The 26,777-nt window shown below is 44.7% G+C and overlaps 2 protein-coding genes and 1 pseudogene across 5 annotated transcripts in view; all 3 read left to right on the forward strand.

Moving 5' to 3' along the window:
• RABGAP1 (RAB GTPase activating protein 1) overlaps positions 1 to 26,777 on the forward strand; it is an 81,803-nt gene that overhangs the window by 32,041 nt on the left and 22,985 nt on the right. For all 4 annotated transcript variants that reach the window (XR_007245958.1, XR_007245959.1, XM_048513457.1 and 1 more), the window contains 2 exons: positions 23,652 to 23,765; positions 25,579 to 25,653. Coding sequence is in view for 2 of the 4 variants with exons in the window: in XM_048513457.1 (XP_048369414.1) it covers positions 23,652 to 23,765; positions 25,579 to 25,653 (189 nt within the window). In the remaining 2 variants the exon portion in view is untranslated. The remainder of the gene's footprint in view (positions 1 to 23,651; positions 23,766 to 25,578; positions 25,654 to 26,777) is intronic.
• On the forward strand, positions 7,739 to 9,882 carry GPR21 (G protein-coupled receptor 21). The gene has a single exon (XM_048513458.1). The coding sequence runs from the start codon at positions 8,073 to 8,075 to the stop codon at positions 9,129 to 9,131; it is 1,059 nt and encodes a 352-aa protein (XP_048369415.1). The 5' UTR covers positions 7,739 to 8,072; the 3' UTR covers positions 9,132 to 9,882.
• On the forward strand, positions 11,363 to 11,489 carry LOC125442314 (annotated as a pseudogene).

Genomic DNA, 26,777 nt, shown 5'->3' on the forward strand with positions numbered 1-26,777 from the left:
CCCACTAATGTTACCTCTTGCGATTGGAAGCAAGGAGCTATATCATATGCAACATCCGCATATTTGAATGGACTGTTAGAGAATTTTAAGCTGCAATGAAATTTCTACCAGCTCATTCCCCTGACAGTTATAAATTGCTGTGTGGGTTTTTATTGTTGTTGCTGTTCTGTCAGTTGATATTTTAAAGTTTTGACTAACTATAAGTCTAATTCACACCTTTCTCTGTGAATGTATAGCAAGCAAGCCCTTATTGGCATAGACAACAGTACAACAGTAGTAAAAAACTGATTTAAAACATATACAGTACAGAAAATAAATGTTAAGTGGAGGGAAATCTACTGTCATTTAGTAATTTCCAGGAGAAAGTCTGCCACTATCATACAGACAGAAGGATCAGGATTGTCCAGCAAGTAGTGTAATCTAAATAAATCGGGGAGATCGGGTAAATGTAAAGGAGTAAGATCTGTGAATGTATATCTGTTAGGATTACATTAATAGTTCCTGATTCCTTTTTGTCTAATTTTGATTAAATTGCTGTTCAGATGAGGGAAGAAATACTGTGGTAGGCAGCACAAGGTGCACATGTTTCATGAGGGTCATGTGGCACATAGGCCTGTGTTGTTCTGAAATGATGACACAGTGCATAGATTAACATGTGGAACTCTCACATACAACACGTGGTGCTGGCTACTAACTTTAGGCGGCTTTCGACAAAAAAAGAAATCACATTCACAAGGTATTATTCTATTAGCAGCTGTTAGCCATTTTACCTAAACCTCCACCTTGAGAAGCAATACACCTTGGAATGCCAGATTTAGAGAGAGAGAGAGAGAGAGAGAGAGAATGTGTGTGTGTGACAGACAAACAATGCTGTCTTCATGGTCCTGCTCCTGAGCTTTCCAGAGGTAACCTACTGCTGGAAACAGAAGCCTAGAGTAATGTACTATATGTCTGATCCAGTACAGGACTCTTATGCTATGAGCTTGGTGGCTGTATACCTACCTCCTGAAGAAGAAGAGTTGGATGTATATCCCCCCTTTCTCTCCTATAGAAGACTCAAAGGGGCTTACAAACTCCTTTCCCTTCCCTCACAACAAACACCCTGTGAGGTAGGTGGGGCTGAGAGAGCTCAGAAGAACTGTGACTAGCCCAGGGTCACCCACCTGGCATGTGTTGGAGTGCACAGGCTAATCTGAATTCCCCAGATAAGCCTTCACAGCTCAGGTGGCAGAGCGGGGAATCAAACCCGGTTCCTCCAGATTAGAGTACATGTGCTCTTAACCACTATGTCACTGCTGCTCACTGAAGAAGTGAATCCTGCTATTCTTTTAAGCTCACTCATTTTACTTATTTCATCTGTTTGTGGAATAAAAGCTGCATTTCTTTTTTATTGGTAGTCATGTTCATTTTACTACTTCGTTGTATGCTCATCAAATGTTATCAGTCAGCGAAAAAAGAAGTGTTGTGTGGAGTATTTGATTGTGCTTGTAATATATTTTATACTGTGTCAACTTCTGGCAATGTTGTTCATTTTTGTCCTGTCCCCCCCTCCCCCATGAAATCCATCAAATGATATTTGCAACTGTACTTTCTGCAGAATTGATTGGCTGTGGAGAATTTATTTGGTTTGTCTGTTCTTGCAAGAAAGCAGCAGGTCAGCATAATAGTACAGTGATGGAATTTCCTGCCTGGGTTGGGATGGGGAATGATCCAGTTTGGTAGAAATTCCAGCATAACTCAAAGGAAGAAATGACTACTGAGGAGGTGGGCATAATCGCTCCGCTTCATTTTCCTTGTGCGCAAAGACTGATGTTAATCTCCTGTATGCGCAAAGACTGATAATCTCCCAACAGATCACAAGTGTGTCTCTTTCCCACCCCATTTTTTTTCATATTGTGTATGCTTCTTTTCTTGGCATATACCTGACATAGCTTGTTAGGTCAAAACAGTAAAGCTGTGGTACTTTATGGTTTCAGAAATGCAGGATTTTAGGACTGATGACTGTAGAGAGAATGGTATAAACTTAAAGACCTGTATAGCTTGAGATTAACATATTTTAAGGACTGCCTACTGTCATATGAGCCTATCCAACCAATTAAGTCATCTTTGTGGGCATTCCTTTGGATGCCGCCATTATCTGAGCCAAGGCAAGCGGCAACCTGAGAAACAGCCTTGTTGGTTCAGGTACCAAAATTATGGAATTTCCTCCCTAGGGAGTTTCTCCTGGCTTCTTCTGTTGTTACCTTCCACCAGCAGGTGAAGCCCTTTTTGATTTGTTTGGCCAGTCCCTTATTGACACTCCTTCCTGTTTCTTTTTAATTGTCAGTTTTTAAAAACCTGTACACATATATTCACCACTGCTGTTGGCTGAAAAGATGGCATGAAAATGTTTTAAATAGCCAACCAAGCATTTGTAGGGGTGTGTGAATGTGGAGCTAGGAGGCAGATAATTGTGAATTGTGTGCACAGGGCAGATTGAAAGATCTAAAATATACCAGTTTGTCTTAATTTTTTGGTTTAAAAAAAGCATACAAGTTGGCTGTTGTTTCATTGTCAATGCTTGTGGAAGTACCACAAACAAACAGCCAATGAAAGACTGGAAGGGAAAGGTCATATGCAAACTCCTTTTATGGCCATTGTGTTGGTGAAGTCTTGTGGCATGGGAAAACACCCCAGTTGGTGGCATGGCTCTTAACTAAGCAGTTTAGAAGGAGCACTGGTTCAGGGAGCAATTTATAAGGGTGGCAGTTTTGAACATGGAGTGGCCAGTGCATTTCTGGCCCAGTGGAACATATTTTGACTGCAAGTTGTGTGGGGGCTAAACTGCACACTGAACTGGCAAAATTACACCTTGTTTGTGATATAATTTGGGAGAGGGGGTGGCAGTGAAGAAATGTCGGGCAGGAGGGGTTGCTTAACTCTCCTTTTCCAATTCCCCCTTTCCCGCCAGGCTGGTTCTTCTACAGCTGGGCTGTTTCTGTCCTTGGAGACCATCTGGGGCATGTGTGCACAGAAAGGGTTAAGAAAAAACCCTACCTCCCAATTCTCACCTGTAACTCAAACTCCCCCTCCCCCCAGTTTTTGCCTTATAATTATGATGCAAACACAAGGAAGAAAATCCATGCTTGTTTTGTAGCATCTGGCTGTGCCTTTGGGTCGGGAACTGTGTCATCTGAGTTTCAGTCTCCTTCCAAGCCAGGCTGATTAGTAGTGCATTCTATGCAGAGCCTGCGTCCTCACGCATGCACACCCACCAATGACATCTGTCTGTTTGGCTTCTTCTTTTGCATGAGCAGCTGCTCCTCTGACCCAGCAAGCTGTAGCTGAAACTTGAGAGCTCGAGCTCATGCTGGCTCAGCAGTGAAGGAGTCTGTAACGGACGGACGTGGGATGATCTGTGCCCTGATGCTGTTTCCAGGCATCACCTTATGGGCTGTGTCGAGTCTAGTGAGACTTTAGATGCTTTGGAATAAAAGCGGCAAACCTCATTTTGGCAAGCGGACTCACTTTCGCTCAGGAATGCTGAGTGATGCCGCTGCAGCGGTATCCCAAAGGGACCTGCCTATTGGAATCTCTCTGATAACCGGCTGCCTTTTGACTCCTTTGTTTCAGCAGCTGCTCTTGATTTCCCCAGCAGCAATTCTTTTGACTACGTCATGCTGAAAAGGACCTTGCCTGTGTTGGTGGCCGCTGCTGGGCTCCTGCAGCTTCTTCCCAGTGGACGTTTCTGAGAGTAGCAACAGAAATCTTCTTGAAACGGGCATTTCCCTCTGACCTGTTTATTTTCTTCTGCTTCCATTTAGCAGTTCTGTCACAATATCCTCCTCTCTCCACAAGTAAAACCCACCAACATTTTGTATTGTCGAAGGCTTTCATGGCCGGATTCGACTGGTTGTTGTGGGTTTTCCGGGCTGTGTGGCCGTGGTCTGGTAGATCTTGTTCCTAACATTTCACCTGCATCTGTGGCTGGCATCCTCTGAAAATGCTGGCCATAGATGCAGGCGAAACATTAGGAACAAGATCTACCAGACCACGGCCACACAGCCCGGAAAACCCACAATTACCACCACCATTGGTTCCTGATGTTTGGCTCTTCACCTGGGTGGAGTCATTGGTGAGGCAGATCTCCCAGCCACTTGTAACCTCATTACGAACAATAACACCTAACGTTCATGTAGTGGTTTAAAATTCTTCACAATATGTTATCTTGTGCTCTTGTACAGGGGAAGTCAGTTTAGCCTCACATGGCAGACAAGGGGCTCAGGCTTCCTTCAGGTCATTTCATTTGATGTTGGTGATACACGCAAGCTTCTGATGAGCAACCCAACTTCCACACCAGCTAAAAGACAGTACCCTGTGAACTGGCCTTCAGTTTGGGTGTGGTTTGCACAGGGAAAAGATAAAGGGCAAGGTTCAGGTATACCTTTTGAATTGTACTTTCTGCTCTCAGAGCTTTTCCCTTTCTTAGGTTCAAAGAGAAAAAAACAATGCCAAGAATCACACCTAGTAGCAAAGACAGTGACTGGTTTCTCTCTCCCGCGGCCATCCTCATTAATGCCGTTTTTTGTTTGTTCAATGCTGACCTGGGAATTAAGGAAGCTGATATTTTATGGCAAACTCTGCAGCATGAGCACCCCCCCACCACCTGAGCCTTTTGCCCCTTTTCCAGTCTGCTAGGTGAAGAGTTCTGTGGCAGTCAGAAGCTTGCATGCTCTCTCTATCCTGCCAAAGGGCTCCAGTGAGGGAGCCCATTTCATTTTTTAATTCCTTTATAGAGATTACACTGATGTTCTGTTTCACCTGGGAGTTTCTGTGAATAAATTCTGATCATATCTGTGACCTTGAAGTGACCATCTTTTGCCCTTCCCATGGGATTCTATGCATAGATGAGTTGCTGAAATGGTGAAACACCTTCTGCATTAACTTTGAAGACTCGGATTAATCAGGGCTGCAGAAGTAGTTTCCATGGTAACCAATAGTGAATAGAAAAAGGAACAATCGCTCTGTTGGCGCTCAGCGATCAATAAACTGACAGCCTTCACTTTAATCTTTAAACCATCAGGAGGAAATGCTTAGTGCACCCAAATGTTAGTGATTTATTTTGCCTAGATTTCCACGATGTACTTGAGCAATCTATTGTGCACCGCTGTGAACCCAGGTTCTGCTGAATCAAATATTTAACATCATCATTTATCCTTGCCGTGAATATTGAAAGTTAGGATCTTGGTGCTTATGGTTACTTCTTTCAAAGGCTGTTCTTGTAAGAGAGCCTGGCTCAGTGTAAAACTGTAAGAGAGGATTTGTATTCAGGGGCATGAAGGACATTTGTGGCTATGAGAGATTTGGACTCTTGCTCGAGCAGAATCCTGTTGCATGGTTGCAAACAAACCAAAAAGGACGTGTTCTTTTTGCCCAGTGTTCTGTTCTCTGGGAGTGTCTAATTGTCACCAGAAAGTTCTAGAACTTGGAAGTTTCATGGGGGAGGATATCAGGATCCAGATGCAACCACCTCTTTAGTCTTCCCTTTTTTCATTCTGTGTAGTTAAAATTGATACCAGTAATGTGCTGACAGTGCCCTCCAAGAACAAATGGCTTGAAATCCTGCTTGGCTTTTCCACTGTGATACACTCATAGATTTGGCTTTTGTTGATCTGTTAGCAAAATAGGGTTTCATGCACACAAGCTGTTATGGGTCAGTGTTGTGGTTTTTAGGATTTTGTGGTTGAAGTGTATTGAGTATTAAGCCAAGTACACTGGAATTTGCTTGACCAATCTCACTACATAAGTCCAACTTTATGGACAGAGAGGCCCTCTGTGTACCATGAGCCCTTCCAACTGATTAAAGTGACTTGGCATCACTTTGCGGTGCCAGTGGTTAACTCTGGATCCCTCTGGAGTTTTTGTTTAAGGAGTTTATGAGCAGTGCCAGCTCACACAGAAAGAATCAAGCTACAAGAACCAAATTTGCTGCTTCCACTTAAAGGTAAAGGAACTGATTCTGTAAGAGGAGGCGTAGACTTCTTTCTCAAAGTCGATGCACGTCATGACTGTCCAAGAGAGATCTGTCGCCTGTCCTTGCCCACCTATCATATGTCAAACGTTGGACCCAAGAGTGCTGCCTTCTGACAAGAGCATATTCCAAAAGCCGGAGGAGGTTGACTTGGTCTTTTTTCAAGTGAACTTTCAGTCACTTATGAGGTGATGATACCAAATCACTAGAATTCTAAATATCATCTTTTCCGGAGTGGGAAGTGGCACATCTCGTGTGGAATTAGGAGGCGAAAGCCAGCTGCCTTTCTGGTTAGGCACGTGTGTTACCAATATACTTGGCTCATCTCTGCCTGATGCCCTCAGCCTTGTGCCAAGATGAGATCACTGAAGTGCATTAAATAAAATCTCTTCTCCAAGGCCGGCTTGAATGTCAGGTTGCTGTTTTGTGTGCTTCTGTACCTTTTGGCCACAAATAATCTAGAACCCCCGAATACCATTTTGGGTTCAAGTCACCTTGGGTTTTTGTTTAAGACTAGATGTCAAAATGAGTGTCTTTAAGAGATGGTCTGGAGTAGGCAATTGTGAATACCTGCTGGGTTCAGATGCTCTAGGAACCAGCCATGCCCAGACAATTCTGAGTCCTTGGACATGTGAAGTGCTGTCCATTTAAATATGTGCAGAGGGCTTCACATCTGGGACTGGGAAGAAGGGCTAGGAAGGTTTGTGCGTGGGACACCGTTTGGATGTGCCACACAAATTATGAAGCCAGTCCGGGGTTTAAAATATTTTGATGTGGAAAATCAGAAACAGAAATATTTTGGTCATGGAAATAAGAAACAGTCCAGGCCATTGCAGTTCACTCCTGAGGAATCTCAGACTCCATCCCCCACAAGCATGTGTTCATTGTTGTTGTGCACTTGAAAAACAGGTGTGTGGCTTTTCCTCTGGGCCCTGTTTGTGACCAACAGGACAAAAGGCTGCCTTGGCTCCCTGGCGCTTAATTTGCATTTTTTGCTGAAGATCCAAGACTCCCTCCCCTTCCTCCAGCCTTTGGAGGGAATAGATCCCCTCCGGGCAATTTCTGAGCGCTTTCCCCTCCCCAGTCCCGGTGGGGAGGCTGAGCACTTCGGGGCAAGAGGGCGACCCGCTTTCAGGGTTCAGCCCCCGGCCCCTCTCTTTCCAGAAACTCGATCAAGGGCTGGGAGATCTTAAGGGGGGGGGGGGGGGCGAGCGCCGACGGGCGACCCCTCCTCCAGTGTCGACTGGAGGCCGGCTTTGCCCGCTCCTCCCCGCCCCTTCCCTCGTGCTCGCGGACCCTCCGCCCGGCTCGCCGGCCCCCTCCTCTTCCCGCACTTGGGGTCGCCCCTCCCGAGGCGCTTCCGCGGCCCGCAGCTGCTCTGCCCGGCTGGGGTGCAGCCGGGGAGCCGCCGGCGGGCGCTCCCCTCGCCTTTGTCCCCGCCGAGGAGGGGCGGGCGTCGGCGCCCCCTCCCTCCCCCCGTGAGGCTCTCCCTCCCCAGGTGCGCACCGACTCACTCCTGCAGTTTTGGGGGTGGGGAGCCGGGCTGCCGCATCCTTTGCGGGGGCCTGAGAGGCGAGAGGCGGGGTGGGGGTGGCCGAGGAATGCTGCAAACCGCCGCCCCCCCTCCATCCGTTCTTTTCTCGCAGCTCTCCGAGGAGGACCCACCCCCTTCGTGGCTACTGCCGGAGATCCTCTGCCAGCCCCCCCCCCCTCCCGCGCCGCCTTTGTAATAAGCAGGCCAGCCTCTAGAGCGCTCCCCTCATCTCCCCCCCCCCCCCATGTGCGTGGTGTGGGCTGAGCTGCTGGCTCGGTGCTGCCGGAGAAAGAGCAGCAGCCCCAGCAGGCGAGAGGCGGAGGCGGCGGCTGCAGCAGCCCGAGCCGTCCATCCATCCAGGGGAGCCGCCTGCTGCGGACAATGCCCGGCAGCCCCAGGGAGCCTCCGCGCCGCTGCTCGGGCACTGACAGCGCAGCACGTGCGCCAGCAGCCGCAATGACAGCAGCTGCAGGGGCAGCCGGGCGGCCACCGGCAGCAGCAGCCGAGTGACGGGATCACCCCTGCAAGATGAATGCCTCGCTGGAGCTGGACAGCAACCGCAGCAGCAGGCCCTTCTGCCTCCTGGCCGCCGGCTACCCGGAGACCCTGGACTTCTGCCTCCTGGAGGTGATCATCATCGTCTTCCTCACTGTCCTCATCATCTCGGGCAACATTGTTGTCATCTTTGTCTTCCATTGCGCTCCGCTGCTCAACCACCACACCACCAGCTACTTCATCCAGACCATGGCCTACGCTGACCTCTTGGTGGGTGTGAGCTGCCTGGTGCCTTCTTTGTCTTTGCTGCATTACCGCATTGCCTTCCTGGGTGAGTCCCTGGTTTGCAAGGTCTTTGGTTATGTGGTTTCGGTGCTCAAGAGTGTCTCGATGACCTCTCTGGCTTGCATTAGCGTTGACAGGTACATTGCCATCACTAAACCGCTGACTTACAACACGCTGGTCACCCCCTGGAGGCTCCGGGTGTGTATCCTGCTCATCTGGTTGTACTCGGGGGCTGTGTTCCTCCCTGCCTTCTTCCAGTGGGGCAAGCCCGGCTACCACGGGGACGTCTTTGAGTGGTGTGCCAACTTCTGGAAGACCGATGCTTATTTCACCCTTTTCATTGTCGTCATGCTCTATGCGCCAGCTGCCTTCGTGGTCTGTTTCACGTACTTCAGCATCTTCCGCATCTGCCAGCAGCACACCAAGGAAATCAACGAGAGAAGAGTCCGGTTCAGCTCTCAGGATGGAGAGGCAGCTGAGGCCCAGCCATGCCCAGACAAGCGCTACGCCATGGTTCTCCTGCGAATCACCAGCGTCTTCTACATTCTCTGGCTTCCCTACATCATTTATTTCCTCTTGGAAAGCTCAGACGTGTACCGCAACCGTGTGGCCTCCTTCTTGACCACCTGGCTTGCCATCAGTAACAGCTTTTGCAACTGTGTCATCTATAGTCTGTCCAACAGTGTCTTTCAGAAAGGCTTAAAGCGTCTATCTGGTGCAGTTTGCGCCTCTTGTGCCAGACACCGGGCCGCAAAGGATTCCTCTGCATCCAGGAGCAAAAGACCTTCCAATGGGTGTCATGCCTAAAATAGGGATTGCTATGAATACAGAATAACTTAAAGATGTCCAGGTTTGCAAAAAACAAAACAAAAATGCACACGCACAACTTTCTCTGAGAAATGCTGCTGATGTAAAAGAATCATGTGCTGTTTGACGTTTCACCTTAAACATTTCCTCATGGTGGGCAGGAGAAGTGTGTAGTGACTCATTTCAGAATCAAATTCTCTTTCTCTCCCTCTTCCCCACCTAGAGTGACTGACAACGGTGGGCATGCGAGAGCGTTGGCAAAAAGATACACTTTCATTCTTCCTTACAGCTTTGTTAGGGTGTTTGGAGATCTGTGCTTTGTGTGTACGTGTGAGGACGTTAATGGTACAGTGCTGTATTCACTGATAATTTGTTCGTTTGTGCACATACCAAAGTATATTTCCGAATCAAAACAAGGGATCAGACGTTATTCTCTTTTCTCTTCCTGACTCCATTTTTTTCTTCTTCAGGCCAGTCGCAAATAATGTGAACACTTGAACATTTGATTCCAGTGTGCAATGAGCCAGTGATTTGACCATGTGACTAAATCTCCTCACTCCGGTGTGCTTTTTTAAAAACAAAACAACAGTTGCTGTGGTGCCCAGTGCCCTGTTTGCTGTTAGGATGCTCATTTGTGAGTTAGAGTACAGTATTTGCATCTTTTTTAAAAAAAATTGTTTGTGTAGTAACAGGATAACTTCGGTGCAGGCCAAACCTAGCAGTTAAATAAAGTATTTTTTTTATAAGATAAGAAATATTTGTCCTTTTCTCAGTTTCGAATTGTGGCCATGTCTTGAGAACGGGAGAAAACGTTTAAGTGCTCTCTGTTTTTTGCTTTGTGGGAACGTTTCTCCTAAAAATAGAGAAAAGATACTTATCAAAATGTAAAATGCTCTGGATGCTTAGCACACTAACTGCTAGTAAGAATGGTGGAGGGGGAAATGACACTTAAATAGCTGGGGCGACAGATCACAAATTTTAAGTATAAATTTTAAATGCAAGCAAATTTCTGATAAGATTCTTTGCAAAGTAGGGTTTTCCCGCTGATAAGATTATATCAGCCTTCCTGCTGATAGGGTGAGGAAGCAGGTGTAATGTCTGTTCAAAACCAGTCAGAATGGATTAATTTCAGTAAACCAAATAGTTCTGGTCCAGAAGAGCAATTTCAGTGGATGTATTTGGAAATGGGTTGCATTGCATGCATTGTGTGATCATGCTTTGAGAACAGCAGCCACAACTTCACCAGGTCGTTTTAACATTTCCTTTTGCCCCCATAATGCTCACAGTGCCATTTTGCCACACAGACTGCCTTAAGAAGGAATGTGGTACATGGAAGTGGTTAGTTAGTGTGATGATTCTCTGTGAGCAACATTCTGAGGAGGAAAGATGTGATGAGTGACTGCAGTGACTCCACCTGCAGCAGCTTTGTAAGAGCCTGGTATTTGTGTCAAAACCCACCAGATTCTGCAGCCTGGCTATGCTTGCAATCTTAAGCGTGCTTGCTTAGTAGTAAATCTCAGTAAGCGGAGTAGGACTTAATAATGAGGAAACGTGAATAGGATGGGGTGCAAAATGTGCAGATATAATACTTGTGCTTATGTGTTGCATACTCTGTTCTCCTTGCTGTGTGCAGGGGCCATGAGCCATACCAAACCCTCATATGCCACCAAACCCTCATATGCCACCAAACCCTCATATCCCACTTGTCAGCAGCCCTAGTCCCCCCTTCACCCCAACTATCTAGAATTCTCCAGATGTTTTCATACACAATGAGGGGTAGAACCTCTATGCAAGGTCTTTCATTTCCAGTTCCACATTTCCATGGTGGGGCAGGGCTGGCTACACAGAAAGTTGAGGCATTATTTTTCTGCCCAGGAAGAAAAGCTATTGTGTTGATATAAGAGATCAGTGGCATTCTTGCATTTCTACATTATTAGTAAGACCTTCTTGTAGGCTTCAAGCTCACAGGTAAATTAAAAGGTGAAGCCAGTATTTTTTTGCTAGCGCTCTCCTGGTCCTATAATACAGAGAGAGATTTAAGATGTCAATGAGAAGGTCTGTAGCTGTTCAAGAGGTGTGCAGTCTGTGGAGCAGTTGCCTTGAAGTAGTGAAGTAGAAATATGGTTCATGTTATCGGATGTGGTGATAGCTATTAGTTCTGAGGCCTTCTCTACCCATATATTATAAGGGGTTTTACCATTTCAGGCTGTAGGTTCCGACTTTGCATCCTTAATGTTTCTTGGCCTTTTGGCTAAGATCAAGCGAAGCATCTGTTCTTTTCATGACAAAGGTTCTTAATCTTATGCTTCACATAATGTGGAAGCTCCCAAAGGGGAGCTTTAAAGAAAAATACCTCTCCTGCAATCTGAACAATCCACCCTGCCACCTCTTTACTACCTCATACTGTCACACGTGTAAACCCTTAGATGACTTTAAAAGGGAACTAGACAAATTTGTAGAGAAGGCGCTTTTTGAAGGATATTAGCCATGCAAACTGTATGAAATCACATTGTGCATAGACAGTATACTTCATGCCAGGTTTTTTTGGGGGGGGGGCAACAAAGGAGGGAAAAGCGTCAGGCCCTGTGACTCTTGTGGCTTCCTGGGCATCAGGTTGGCCAGTGTGGGAAACAGGACTAAAATAACCCACCTTGGTGTGATCCAGCAGAGCTGCCCTTATGGCCCTAATGGTTTTGAGGGCAACAAAGCCAACATTATCAAGGGCTCACATGATGAAAGTGCCATACAAGACGCCAAGCAGTGTTTGTTGCTGTTATCAAATGGGCAACTTAGTCATTTGAACTCCTGGGCCAGATTATTATTTTCTGGATCCGTGAACTGAGAAGGAGCTGCAGAAGGAACACCATCTGTCCACTGCCATCTTGTTGCCACATTATAAAGGAGACATTTTTGGGCATCTTTGCAAGCTTGAGAGGCCTTCCTTGGCTCAGGGGCTGCCTGTGCTGTCAGGTTACTATTGGTCTTTAAGTCCTGTCACTTTCACCTCCTTGCTGAAGAAGTTGCTTGAAAACATATTCTGAGAAAGGTTTACCTTATGAGGACACAGGCATTTGCAGGACCTGTGCACTGGCAGGCCTTTATGCACATCTCCCTTTCGGTGAGGAGCTGGGTTGCTTTGAAACTGAATTGCTCCCTTCTTTTGGGAAAAGAACCGTAACACTTTAATCCATGAGAGTTATTAGCATTAAATTATAATTTAAGTAAAAACCATTACAGGGTTTGAAAAAAAACACATTCCTCTTTAAATAAAGGAGGGAAAATAAGATCAAATTTAAGTTAAGATGTGGAAAAGGCTACGGCTCAGTGGCAGAGAATCTGCGTGGCTTACAGAAGATACCTGATTCAGTCCCCAGCACCCCCAGCTTAAAAAAAGGATGAAATGGTTATTCATATGAAACACCTACTTCCCAAGACTCTTGGGAGCTGCTGCCAGTCTGAGTAAACAGTGCTGCCAGTGATGGACCAATTGTGACAATTTCCAAGTGTGTTTGTGTGTGTTTGTATATTGGAGGAGCAGATCAGACGCTAAAAATATTTATATGAGACTGAGGGCTACTTAGAGATGCTTTACAGCATAGGTGTCAAACTCGCGGCCCTCCGGATGATGGGAACTGTAGTCCATAACATCTGGAGGGCTGCGAGTTTGACACCTGTGCTTTACAGGATGGAAAATGATAGATATGAACTATGTGAACCATGTGCAGATTTATGCCAATGCACTGAAAATTTGCACAGGGCTCTCTGTGTATATTTATTAGTTGTTGTGAGATCTCATTTGTGTGTCACTTCTAATAAAGAACTTGCAACAACCAGTGTTTGGGCTACAGTAATGTTTATGTATTATCAACCAATTATTAGTAATGTTAAGCAGTGTGTTTTGTAAATAGACTCTCTCATACTGGCACTTTGTTGACCGCTTACTGGGGATGGGGCGGTATATTAAGTTAAATAAATAAATAAATAAATAAATAAATAAATAAATAATAATAATACTAATAATAATAATACTAATAATAATAATAATAATAATAATAATAATAATAATAATAATACTCTGAATTTTAATTTTAAAGGGTTGCAGCTACGCAACTGTTGTTACCTGACGTATTTTAGCCCCACTATAGCGTCACCCCATGGTTACAGAAAATATGAATGCCATAAATGCTGTGCTGTTATTGTTGGCACAGATACTTTCACAGAGCGATTTGGAGGGCTTGGTGACTTTAAAATATGGTCATTTTTACAGCACAGCTAATTGCTTTGTTCTGTTCTTGTGACTTTTCAGGTGTATCACTGGATTCTCAGATGGTTGTGTAGCCTGGGGGGTTGTTCTGCAGCAGAAAGCATTCTAAAATGCTGGTTATTAACTTTGCTGCCTTGTTCAGCCTTGGTAAATTAGGAAAGAAGATATGGTAAATTAAGACTCCCGCAGAGCCCAGATGATCAGATCCATTCTTTTTTACATCCAGGCCTTTTTTTGGATTTTCAGGTTGCAGCTGTGACCATGAGCCCATGTGACCGGCTGCGGTTGATCAGTCAACTATTCCCCTTAATGTATTTGGTCACTGTGGATGCATGCATCAGTAATCTTCCATCTGAACTGCAGTAATTTGCTGTGGGAGCCTGCCCTTGTAGTCTGCTCAGAAGCTACTGTTTATCCAGAATGCCTAGCTGCAGGGAACACTTTTCATTTATTTATGTATGTGTGTGCATGCACACATATATGCATGTGCCTATTTCACCTCAGCTGGGTACATTCTTGATGCTAGTGCTTATCTCTGGAACCCTTTGCATTTTTGTCCTAGTATGAATGAAAGAATGCTTTTTTACAGCCTCCTTTCCTGATCTCTTTGCTATGATGCAGTGTAGGATCAGGCTTAAATCTGTTTCTTGTGGCACAGGAGGGGACCCTGGCCTTGGGGCTTTGCCCAGTTTGCCTATGCTGGGGCAGCAACAGCTCTTGGTGGTAGTACTTTGGAATTGGGGAGTGGGGCGTCCAGGGCAGCTTGAGAGCCCTGTGCTAAGGGGATTTTGAGGCTGGGGAATGACACTGCCTTGAGCCCATAGGACGGACTCCTGTGGGGCTCCATTTTGTTGTTTGGCTCCAGGGCAAACTTGTGAGGTTAGAAGGGGTTGCAGGAAGGATTGGAGAGATTTTTGAGGGACAAGACTGGGCTCATGGCAAACTGACTCTCAGGGAACTGGCAACTTCCTTATGTCAGGGTTTTCAGTTCCTGGAGAAAGAATTGCCTCTCCTATATCAGGCAACATGCCTTGGTCCAGCCCTGTGGTGGCGAACCTATGGCACTCCCGATGTTCATGGACTACAATTCCCATCAACCCCTGCCAGCATGGCCAATTGGCCATGCTGGCGGGTTGATGGGAATTATAGTCCATGAACATCGGGAGTGCCATAGATTCGCCACCACTGGAGCCTGACTGAGGACCAAGGGATGAGTAGAGGAGCAATGATTTAATGGATTGGTCACACTGGGGACTCAGTGGAGTCCAATGTGAAGCACTCAATCTATTCTTTGCTTGAACTGTAAGCAGTATTCTTTGCTTGAACTGTAAGCAGTATCATTGATCAGTGTGTATTTACAACTGGAAAAGTCATTAAATGTGTGTATATTTAAAAATGAAAACTTATTATGGGGATATTATGCTGATCAGGTAACTCCAGTATCTGAATGCTCAATTTTACAATGCCTTGTATAATAACAGATGGACACAAAATATTTACTAACACATTTTTTTCTACAGAAAGTAGAAAGCAATTGTCCCTGGGTGGGGATACAAAGCATGTGTTGAATAACTAGTGGAACCCTGAGGAACCAAAATTTCTAAAAGGTAAACCTCTTCAGTGTGCTGGCAGAAGTACAAAAGCAGTTTGGGAGAAAGACATAACAAACACTGTGGTCTGGCAGCTTTACTTGGTGTATTTATAGTGCCAGTAATTTTTCTCTGTGGAATTGTTTTAAACGTTTGACAGTAATTGTGCATCTTTGATCTTTAGCTGGCTCTTGAGATCCGATAGCTCGAAACCAGGCAAGTACTGCAATTCACAAACCCTTTTTGCTTGCCGTGAGTGTGCAGCTTTCTGAAATATTCAGGTGAAAACACCGTTTGTTACCAAGAAAAGAACACGCAACTTGTCCACAAATTTGATCTAGCCAGCTGCTGCTCTGTGGAAGCTGCAGTCATTTTAAAAGTTGCAAATAAAACTGTGTCCATCTGTGTGTCCCCCCCCCGCCCCGCCCCGCCCCAACCCATCACTGTCTGGTCAAGTAGATGTGGTACTGGTTTTTGTCCTAGGAGCAGTGGTTCAAGATTTTGCTCAGAGCCTGATAGCTGACAATGTAATAGTTAGCGTGCCTCAGACCAGGAATGGCTAGATTTACTGTGAAAGTACTTTTGTCTTCTCTAACCCATTGCAAATAAATAAGGTTTTCCTCCAGTCGCCGAACTCTCTTAAGATGCATTCTGGCTGAATGAGTTATTTGCTTTTAGCAATGTGATTTTATTAAACCTTGGTGTACATCTAATTTGATAGGAACATATTCTTTGGAAGGAAGATTTTGTGTGTATGACTGGGGGTAGGAGCAGCAGTCGTCAGATTGAGCAGCTTTGCATTATTTCAGTTTCAAATTAAGCAAAGTTGCCGTATTTTGGAGCTAAATTTGTTGACCATAGTAAAAAAATTAAAAGGGGGCATATATCTTGGTCATAGGAAAACTTAGACAGGAGGGGCTAATTGGCAGTTTCCCACCAGCAGGCCACATGCTAAAGGCTGGTATCCTCAACATGAAGGTGTTCAGCTGCCATAACCTTCTACTGTGTGTAAGGCTTGGCGTGGTTGTGTTGTAAATTTATTTATTGTGTGTACATGTCAAAGGGGCTCCAGTATCTTTAGACATCTGAGGAAAGCTGAGGTGACTGAGTAAATACATTTCCCCAAAATGGTCATCACAAAGACCCAGGAGTAATATGGAGATTTCTTGGTGGCGGCACCTTCAGCCAATAAGAGAGCATACAATGTTGTCCAGTTCCGTTTATAGTAATACCTACACACATTTTTTAAAAATAAAATTGTACTAAATATGAGATTTCAGTTTTTATTTGTTCTTTATTGCTTACAAGATTTTATTAACAATATTTTTCCCCCTTTTTAAACCCAAGTGCTTTACAAGTTGTCAGAAATATTAAAATTATGATATACTAATACTGGTAATGTACATCTAGCAGCAGCATAAAATAATCCAGTTCTGGATAGCTTAGATTCCAGCCCCAACATCTGGCAAAGTAAAGTCTTCACCTGTTTCCAAAATGAGATATGTCAAGAAGAAAAATGATCCTGCAGAAAAAAGATTACATGATGTTGGGGCAACCACTAACAAGGTATTGTTCCTGAAAGATGTATTTCAGTCTTACATCCATCTGTAATGAAAGTGTGAGCAGGGTAAACTAGCAGGGTAAACTAGCAGATCCAAAAGAGATTTGTGCAGCAGGGTAAACTAGCAGATCCAGAAGAGATTTGTGCAGCAATGTGTATGCTGCTTGACATGGGCTGAAGAAGATATCTGTGTACATTACTTCGAAGTCCAAGCTGTGCTGCTTTGTCTATAGCTCCACTATGGGGGTGTCATATGTTCACTTGGAGCTGCAAACAGGAACCCTTAAATGTTGAGCAAAAGTTTGCTTTCTCTTCCTAGTAAAGTGAGAAAAGAGGCACCCTTCGATATTGGTGAGCAGTTTCTTTTTTAGCACCTTGCAGTACATGCATTCTGTTTTTTTGTCAGTACAGCCCTTGGAGGTAGGCTACACTGTCAACACTACTCCATAAGGCCTCCCTGTTAGGAAGGGTTTGGACCTGGTTCTCTCATCTTCCAACCAAATCCTTGGTCTGCCAAAGGAACACGGGTGGCTAAGCAGACAATTGCCCAAATGCAGTTTTTCCCACTTCCCTGGCATATTTTTGTCCCCTTGTTGCATGCTACACTTTGAAATCTGCCTTAAACTGGCATTTTGTGTTGCTCCTGTGTTGCACAGTAATTTCTGTCATTCTGTAATGCCGGGGGATTCTGTTTTCTTTTGGAAAAGTGTGAGCAACCATCTCTAGTGTTGGAGCCATCACTGGTGTGATCTATATCTTAGTGCCATTATGTAGCCATTGATTTTGGAGGCGTGGAATTCTAGCAATGAATGACATCAGCTTTTTATTTCATGTAAGGTTTCGCACATGGATCTCCTCCTAAGTGTTTTTGACCTTTGATTTCGAAACTGGGTCACAAACTCTGTTAAAATAAACCTCTCTTTATCCTCTCTTTTGTGTTGTGGTGTCCTTTTGTGAGGCTGCATTTTTGCATGAGGGCTGTGGGTTAGTTGCTTGTGTTTTTCACCCATCTCTCTCTTTTCATTCTCTGGGTTAAATGCTCTGAAAGAGAAAGATCTTGCCTCTGGCGTATAAACAGTGACCAGTCATTTTCTGAGGATTCCTTATTTCCATACATGACGTAGCACAGTTTTTGTTATCTTTTTGTTGCTATTGTACGAAGCGTCTCTTTATGATTTTCTTGTGGGAAACTTGAGCCCTAAAAGGAAACGAACATAGCTGAGGGGGCTGGGTATCACATGAGGATTCACTCTTATTTTTAGAATCAAACTTATTGCCATATTTGGCCTGAAACAGTGTCATATTGGAGTATTATTGTATCAAACAGCATCTGCCCACCCATCTCTTAGCTTGCCTTGAATGAATTTGGGCTCAAGTATTCAATGGAAGGAGCCACGTGGCGTAGTGGTTAAGTGCTTATACTGCCACTCACATGGTCAGGAGTTTGAGCCCCCTGTGGGTCAGATGTCCTGGCAGCTGGCTCATGGTCATCTCAGCCATCCATCCATTTCTTGGTCGGTAAATGAGTACCTAGCTCATAGCTAGGGGGTAAAGAATAGCTGGGAAAAGCAATGGCAAACTACCCCACAAAAGAGGCTTGCCTATGAAATCACTGCTCGCGATGGTACCCCAGGGTCGGACACGACTGAAGGGGAAACTTTACCTTTTTTATTCAATAGAAGTCAGGCTGAAGAGCCACATCCTGGTAAACTTTTTTTTTAATATGTCTTAGTTGGATGTAACTTCTGTGGTGTTGGGAGATTTGCTTCTAGTGCTGAAAATATAGTTGTGCTTTGCAAGATGAAAACTCTCTGTATTCCCAGGTGTAAGCTGCTTGGTCTGAGACAGAAGAAATATTTATTGTATTGATTCAGCTTCTTTCTCTCGTGCTGCCCCTGCCAAATACGAAAAATAGATCAAAATATAAATATAACGGTATCCACTTAAAATATGCTGTGCTAAAGCAAAACCAAGCAGCAAACCACAGTGTACACCCTGCAAGCTTAACCCTGGCCATGGAAGGCAGTCCAAATTTTGGAATCAATTCCAGGCCATTTTGCAAGGTAACTGAGGGCATTAGCAACTGGAATGTTTTCCTGTGTAAGCCGCATTGGACTAGATGGGACCTCTAGTATTCTCGCAGAAGATGATTTCCTGGTCCACTATGCCCTTAGTCTCCATGGGGAAGGCATGTAGCCAGCAAGTTTTCCATTGGTACCTGGGTGATTTAGATGTAAGACACAACCATGAACAATTGAAGCTAACGTAGGCATCTGAGCACTGTTTTATCAGATCACACTCCATCCAATCCTTTATTTTGCTGCATATCTCTGGGAAGCTCTTGAGCAGAGCATGGATGGAGAGGACCTTTTTTCCTCTCGTCTCCAGCATCTTTTACTTACCTACCCTTTCCTCCATGTATTTAAATAATCCCCTCTTGATAGTTGTATAAGCTGGTCGCAACCTCCGTGTGAGCTATGTTTTACAATCACAGGTTAATCATTTTACATCCAAGCCTGTTTTAATGATCACCAGGGATCCCTGGGAATTGTATTTCGGAGGCCAGAGAAAACAATATATAGAACCCCATATCAATAGCCTCCCACCTACTTCAGACTTAGGAATGACTAGACTGCTTCTAAATGATACTAGCAAAAGACAGACCGACGATGTTGCTGGATTCCTTGCTTCAATTTTGCCTGCTGTATTTTAACTGAGCTCTTGATGTATTTCGGAGACAGGGTTTGTTAGGATTCTTAGGTGTAGTTTGGAGTGGGGTGGGGGTTGGAATGTCCTTTTTGAGCCATTAAACCCAAGCAATCTCCATCTTTCCCTGTTAAACTTGCAAACTTCCCTCCTATTCAGTGACTAACCATGAGCCAAACTGGGAAATTTGTCATCTTGACTCTGCTGGCCTCTTTCGTTCTCCTGGCAGGTTTCCACTCTGCTTCCATTGCAGCTTTCTTTTTCTTCCTGCTATTTATCGCTTTCTATTTTCAACCCCAAGACTGCAAAGGGTGTGTTCTTGCAGAGGTTTCCTTTTGGCTCTCCCCCCCTGCCCCCCCCCCCCGCCCCTGGAAGCATGAGAAATAGCCCAGCAGGCCAATTCTCATCGTGAAATATAAAAATAGGCGCTAGGGGGGTTATGCAATGGCCGTGTTATACTTGTTGAGACCAACAAGTGCTGCTTTAAAAAAAATCTTTACAAAATGTTATCATTTCCGTGCATTTTTTCCTCTGTCCCCAAACAACATGTTCCAGCTGCGGGAGAACGGTATCAAAATCCCTGAGCCAAGTTCTGAAGCTGCTGCAAAGCTAGGAGATATACTGATATTGCACTGGAGGTCCCTACAGCAATCCAGTCCTAGGTCATGCCCCCCCCCCCCCCCGGTCCGTTCTTGACTGTCAGTGTGAGCAGGAAGAAGAGAGCTTATCCTCATGTAGCCATGGACCTACTTCCAAATAAGGGGCTACTGTTAATTAGGAAGCTGGGAGTTAAAATATGGATGTGTTAACAGTTTCCAAATCTTAAGGATTTATGATTCTTCCCTCCCCCTTGGAGGTATCTTACCGGATTATGACCGCTAGTAGCCTAAAATAATAGTCTGTATTATTTGTCAAGATCAGTGGCATAGTGGTTAAGAGCAGCAGGCTCTAATCTAGAGAACCAGTTTCAAGTTTCCTCACTTCCACATGAAGCCTCCTGGGTGACCTTGGGCCAGTCAGAGTTCTCTCAGAACTGTCTCAAGCCCATGCAGAGGCAGGCAATGGCAAACTACCTCAAATATCTCTTGCCTTGAGAACCCTATAGGGCCATGGTGGCGAACCTTTGGCACTCCAGATGTTATGGACTACAATTCCCATCAGCCCCTGCCAGCAAGGCCAATTGGTCATGCTGGCTGGGGCTGATGGGAATTGTAGTCCATAAAATCTGGAGTGCCAAAGGTTCACCACCACTGCTATAGGGCCACTGTAAGTCAACTGTGACTTGATGTCACTTTCCACCATCACCAGTATTTGCATAGTTTTGCTCATGTATCGTGTCTGCATGAATCAAAAGAGACGGGTTATATGCACTGAGCTGGAAACTTCAATGTAGTCTAATTTGAATTCAAACGCAGTTCTGTACTTGCTGAGAAGACTGATATAATGAGCCTTGCATGCTAACCTCCCCTCTTCCCCTCAGACAAGGCCGGGATATTAAAGACTTCCTGGTTCCCAACAAACCACAGTTCATTGTGATTCCTGAACTGAGCATATGAGCCTGAAGACTTGCTCCTGTAACACTAAGCTTCAGTTTGTCATTTCTATCTGAATAAAGTTAGAGAGACCATGTCCAAGGAGCAGCAGTGACGTAGTGGTTAAGAGCACGTATACTCTAATCTGGAGCAACCGGGTTTGATTCCCCGCTCTGCCGCCTGAGCTGTGGAGGCTTATCTGGGAAATTCAGATTAGCCTGTGCACTCCAACACACGCCAGTTGGGTGACCTTGGGGCTAGTTACAGTTCTTCTGAGCTCTCTCAGCCCCACCTGCCTCACAGGGTGTTTGGTGTGAGGGGGGAACGGAAAGGAGTTTGTAAGCCCCTTCGAGTCTCCTTGCAGGAGAGAAAGGGGGGATATAAATCCAACTCTTCTTCTTCTTTTGCCGGTTACTTTTCAAGCCCATAGTGAGCAAAATTTTGCTGGTTGTAAGCTTAGCCTGTGGAGAACATGACAAGATATGAAATTAAATCAGTCGGTAAGTCTCACTTGGGGACGCACAGACTTCTGCTTCCTCCTAGGCTGCTCTTGTCAATCTTGTGAACAAACTGGGCCACATTTGCCTCTGGGGAAAAAGGAAGAGTAGGGACAAATCGCTGCATATTAATTACTTTTTTGAAGCTCTTCAGAATCAAAAAGCATCTCGTTAATAATGTTTGGATAGCTTGTGCAGAGAGTTCGTGGGGCTTATCTGCAGAGCTGAGCTCCTTGGAAAATGAAAGGCCACTGATAAGCCTTGGGTTCCCTTTACTTCCCACTGCGGGTGTCGGCATGCCCTCTGAGGCATCCCTTGGAGTTTTCAGGCTGAATCTTGTTCAGGTTTTTGGTGCATTTTAGAATAAAAGGCAGATATCAGGGCTCATAAAGACTTCTATTTAGATAAGCTTTCACTGCGCTGGGTTGTTCTCCCCTTTTCGTAGGGGCTGCTAGGCAGGAAGGCTGTTAGCACTCTGTGCTTAAAGAAATACTTCATGTCCAAAAAGAGCTAAAAGTTAAAAATTTGCAAACGTTTTCTGCAGAATTAGTTTTGCTTTTGATATAGGCTGAAGAATGATTAATAAGAAGCTCTGCAGAGTACAGAATCCAGATGTCTCCGCTGTCTTCTAGTGGTTAGTGTATCAGTATAGGATCAGAGAGATTTGGGTTTTAATCCCCACTCTACCATGGTAGCTCAGTGGGTGACGCTGGGCCAGTTTCTCTCAGCCCCACCTACCTCACAGGGTGTTTGTTGTGAGGGGGAAAGGGAAAGGAGTTTGTAAGCCCCTTTGAGTCTCCTTACAGGAGAGAAAGGGGGATATAAATCCAACTTTTCTTCTTCTCCTGCCCCCAACATATTTATTTATTTATTTATTTATTTATTTATTTATTTATTTATTTATTTATTTATTTATTTATTTATTTATTTATTTATTTATTTATTTATTTATTTATTACTTAGATTTCTATACCGCCCCATCCCCGAGGGGCTCCAGGCGGTGTACAACATAAAATTCATACAATGCTGAATAGAGGAGCAAATCATACAAAAACACAATAACAAATTACATAAGCTCCATCCATTTAACAATCAGTAAAACTTACTAAAACTCCATGTAAAACAGCGGTTAATACAATAAAATAAAAGGCGTCCAGAAAACCCATATTTAAAACCTTCCCCAAAAAGGGAGCTTTGTGGTAAGCTGCTTTGGATCCCTACTGTGAGAAGACGTAGAAGAAGAAGAGGATGAGGATGAGGAGTTTGGATTTATATCCCACCTTTCTCTCCTGTAAGGAGACTCAAAGGTTTTTGGTGCATTTTAGAATAAAATGCAGATATCGGGGCTCATAAAGACATGTTTAAATGAAATCTTATTTATACATAGAATGTATAAATAAGATTTCAACAGGCTTGTCCTCTCTGCAGCCATAAGGGCTAGGAATTTCCTGTGAACAAAAAACAGAGAGCCTCTAAAGCCTGGTTTTCACATCGGACTATGAATGCCACAGTTGAGGAGTATGATCGCTGGTGCACTGACTACATTCAGCTCTGCTAGCTCATTCTATAGCATGTCTGGCAGAGCATGACACCAGGGCAACGTGTACAAAGGTACCTGTTGCCAGATGTCTCATAGTGCGGTGATATTGGGTTTGTTTTGGAGTATTAGATGGGAGAATTTCCACAGCAGCTATACCCTTGTAGTCCCCTCTTTGTGAGTGCACAAAGCAGTTCAGGCCGCAGATAGAACCTGCTGACGATCAGAGTGCAATAACAAATGGACATTGATAATATGATGAACATCAATAAGCTGAGAGATGCAGATAGCCCTGTTGGACCCCTCCTTCTCTACACATAATCTTTCAAAGTCACAGTGATTTTAAAGTGAAATACAAATTACGGTAGATGCCTCAATCCAGTGAGATACCTTGGTGTGCAGAGTCCGGCTTCTATTTTGTATCGCAACACTTAGGAGTTGATTAAAATGACTTTGTCCTTTATGTGGATGGGGATGTGGAGGCTCATATGGAGTCTCTGGTTGGCATAACCCATACATGGGGCTGGATCGAGGTCCAGAGAGCAGAGGAATTTGCCAAGGTGAGCTTTTTTCTTAACACACATTGAGGGCTTGCATCAGCTTTTGGCAGATTCCATTGGCAACGGACTGACAGGTAGAATGGAGGTGTCTTAATTGGCAGCCTGTTATTTCCTTTTAACGTGAACAGTTCAAAGTAAGGTGAGAAGTTGCTGGTTTTTCGACTGTGGACTGTGTTTTCAAGAGGAATTGGTTTTTGACTTCAGAAGAGTCTAGTCCCAGTCTTGTCCACAGCTCTTGGACTTAACCAGCCTTTCCTGTCTCATGGCTTTGCAGGAGTCTCCACAGGACAGTGCCATCACACGGGACATCAACCGCACGTTCCCTGCCCACGATTACTTTAAGGATACCGGGGGAGATGGCCAGGACTCGTTGTACAAAATATGCAAGGTATGGGACAGATGACTGCTTTAGTCTTTTTGGTCTTGGGACAGGTGTTGACCAGAACTGTAGGGGTTTGGGTGAATAGGTTGACTGTTCTTATATGCCAGACATATGTTCCTATATTGTTTGGGGGCATATAAGCCAGTGCCTGAAACAGGATGCTGAATGAGGCGCAGTTTGCATAGTTAAATTTCCCTTGGCAAGACTAGCTGACTTGACCGGTGCACAGGTGTTAAAGGGCAGCCATGTTGTGTGCAGGGTTGTCTCCAAGCTGAGATGTACCAGAGACCCACAGTATGGTATGTGAGCGATCATTCCAACAGCTTGTGGCCTGGCAGGTTTGCATGAGTCACCTGTTTGTTCTGCAAGCACCTTTTGTGCAATGTTCTTGCTCTATGCCCGTGGTGGCGAACCTTTGGCACTCCAGATGTTATGGACTACAATTCCCATCAGCCCCTGCCAGCATGGCTAATTGTAGTCCATAACATCTGGAGTGCCAAAGGTTCGCCACCACTGCTCTATGCCATGGCAGCACCTTGTATTCTGGAGTGGATTTGGTGAACGGAAGGCCTTGCCTGAGTGCTGGAGGTTGGTCCGCAAACCCCTTTAATTCACCTCAGATTCCAAAGATCCCTTTGCATGGTTTCAAGGTAACCATGAGCTTACTGAAAAATGCACGAGTGTATTAGAGGAAACCAGCCTTGGGTTCAAGCCATGTTCCTGGAACAATTAACTGATCTTGTGAGTTTTCCCTGTCCATGGGGAACTTACAGAGGAGATCTAACAAAGGATCTTTGCACTCCTTTAGAGAGAACTCCACGTAATTATTCATTTCCTCATTAGCATTATAAGGCAAACGGCAAACACAATCAAGTTGTACATTAAAATACAGGAGGCAATTAGCAGGTTTAAACAAACTGCTTCATTTTGATCCTGTCTCCTGGTTGGGTGGGGGGCAGTCCAGCTCTTTGAATTCCACATCTAGAAAGCTGTATCCTCCTCCCCTGGAGTCTGGTTGGCATGAGAAGCATCTTGGCTTCCTGACCACCCCTAAGCGCTCCTCTGTCAAAGTGCAGCATTAAAAATGATGAGCTCCACATGGGATGCACCGGGTCTGGAGGAACTGCTTGTGTATAATTGATATTCAAATCAAAGACTGAAGGACTTAAAAGCTTTGTTTGTGTTAATGTCCCTGCATCAAACAGCAGAGCCCTTCGAAAGGGTACTGTGAAACTCTGGGGGCTCGTTCCACATCTGGCTTAGTTTGGGAACTGCATGTTTATTTTCCTTATTTTCCTAGATAACTGCTGTCCAGATACTCAGAGCTGAGGCGGGGTTGAGGTCTTTGCTCTTCCCTTGCCTGTCCACTAATATCAATGACAACAAAATTAACACAACTTTCTGAGAATCTTTCTAAAAATATCAAGGTTCTATCTCTTATGTTTTCAAGAACAGCCTGGTGCAGGGGCCAGAGTGTTGGGCTACAACCTGGTTCAGATCTCTGCTCTTCTGAAACCCTTACTAGGTGACCTTGGGCCACTTGCCCTTGAATGCGGAAAGTACTAATGAGTTCAGTATTTGGGCACTTAATGCAAAATGTTCACTTTAGAAGGCTGTGACTTTCACAGCTGCCGTCTGTGGCAACACTGGTGCTGTATAGTAAACAGTTAATATTCCTGTCATGTGCTGTGGCACTGAGATGCTGTTATGAAGGCCATGCAGGAGTGGTTGTTGCCATGTGGGGGGGTTGTTGCCATGCTGCTTCTCACCTGGTGCATTCTTCCTACCCATGTTGACTGGAATCATGTTCTCTTCACAGGCCTACTCAGTCTATGACGAAGAGATTGGTTATTGCCAGGGCCAGTCATTCCTCGCTGCTGTGCTGCTTCTGCATGTGAGTTTCTCTTTGCCTTCAAAGAACAAATCTTATGCAGAAAACACTGAGAAGAAGGGCTGGGGCTTAGGGGGCTGCTTCCAGCCTATTAAAAGCCTACCTATCAGTAGCAGAAAAGGCCCCACATATCTGTATGACCCACTGAAACAAAAACTGACCATAGCCAAAATCTTGGGTTCAGGGGAAAAAAGAACCCCGTGTGGTGCCTAAAACTAAATAGCATATATGTTGGGTGGGAAGGTAGTTCAGCAGACAGTACACTAGCACAGAAAAGCATAACTTCTGTGGGTGGAGATAAACAGAGCAGTGCTTTTGTTGAAGATCTTAACAGTGAAGTTTACATGGTACAAATTGCATGATTTGCTTACCTGTATGTCAAACTTTGGTATCTTCTGTGTCCCCCAAGTTTTCCCAAAGGATTAGTGTAACAGCAACTTTCATTCCTCCCCCCATGTCAACCAGGAAGGAACTCTACCCAATTGCTTGACTTCCAAATCCAACCGAGACACTCCTGGCAACTGTTAAACAAGACGCATTCAGTGCTATGGTTGCTAACATGTGTCTTTATTTTATTTTATTTTTTGCAATGATATGGCATGGGTCTTTTTGCAGTGATAGTGGTATTTTTTAAAAAGTGATCCTTGACTGAATTCATCACTGCAGAACACCTCAAATGGAGGCTGTCGTCAGTCCTGGATGAAGATGAAAATGTGTGTGTGGGGAGGGAGGTGCAGTTGAAAGACATGGAATTCTCTATGTCTGAGAATAAGCATGAATGTCTCTTTGCAGTAGGTAAAAGGATGTGTATTTGAGGGTCTTGCCATTACCTTCCCCGAGTTCCCCAAGCTTACTAAACTACTTGAGAAATGACCTGGAAATGATTGTATGAAGGGATACTTTGAGTCTTGGGCACAGATCTTACCCAGCTTTTAGCCCACACACAAATCAGCAGTGCCAAACTTGTTCGATCGTTCACATGTGCAGGAATGCATACGCTTTTTGTACAGCGCTTCCCCCAAAAAACATAGCTTCCTTTTCTACAGCTAAAGATATTTTAAACCATTTTTTTTGTTCTTTTTTAACGAGCTATCTATTCTGTCAGTTACTGAATGACACTGTGCAGA

The sequence above is a fragment of the Sphaerodactylus townsendi genome, linkage group LG12 (assembly GCF_021028975.2).
Source record: "Sphaerodactylus townsendi isolate TG3544 linkage group LG12, MPM_Stown_v2.3, whole genome shotgun sequence".
Classification (NCBI taxonomy): Eukaryota; Metazoa; Chordata; class Lepidosauria; order Squamata; family Sphaerodactylidae; genus Sphaerodactylus; species Sphaerodactylus townsendi.

Excerpts from the sequence above, each read along its gene's own strand:
- GPR21 (XM_048513458.1), top strand. The coding sequence starts at position 8,073 with ATGAATGCCTCGCTGGAGCTGGACAGCAACCGCAGCAGCAGGCCCTTC.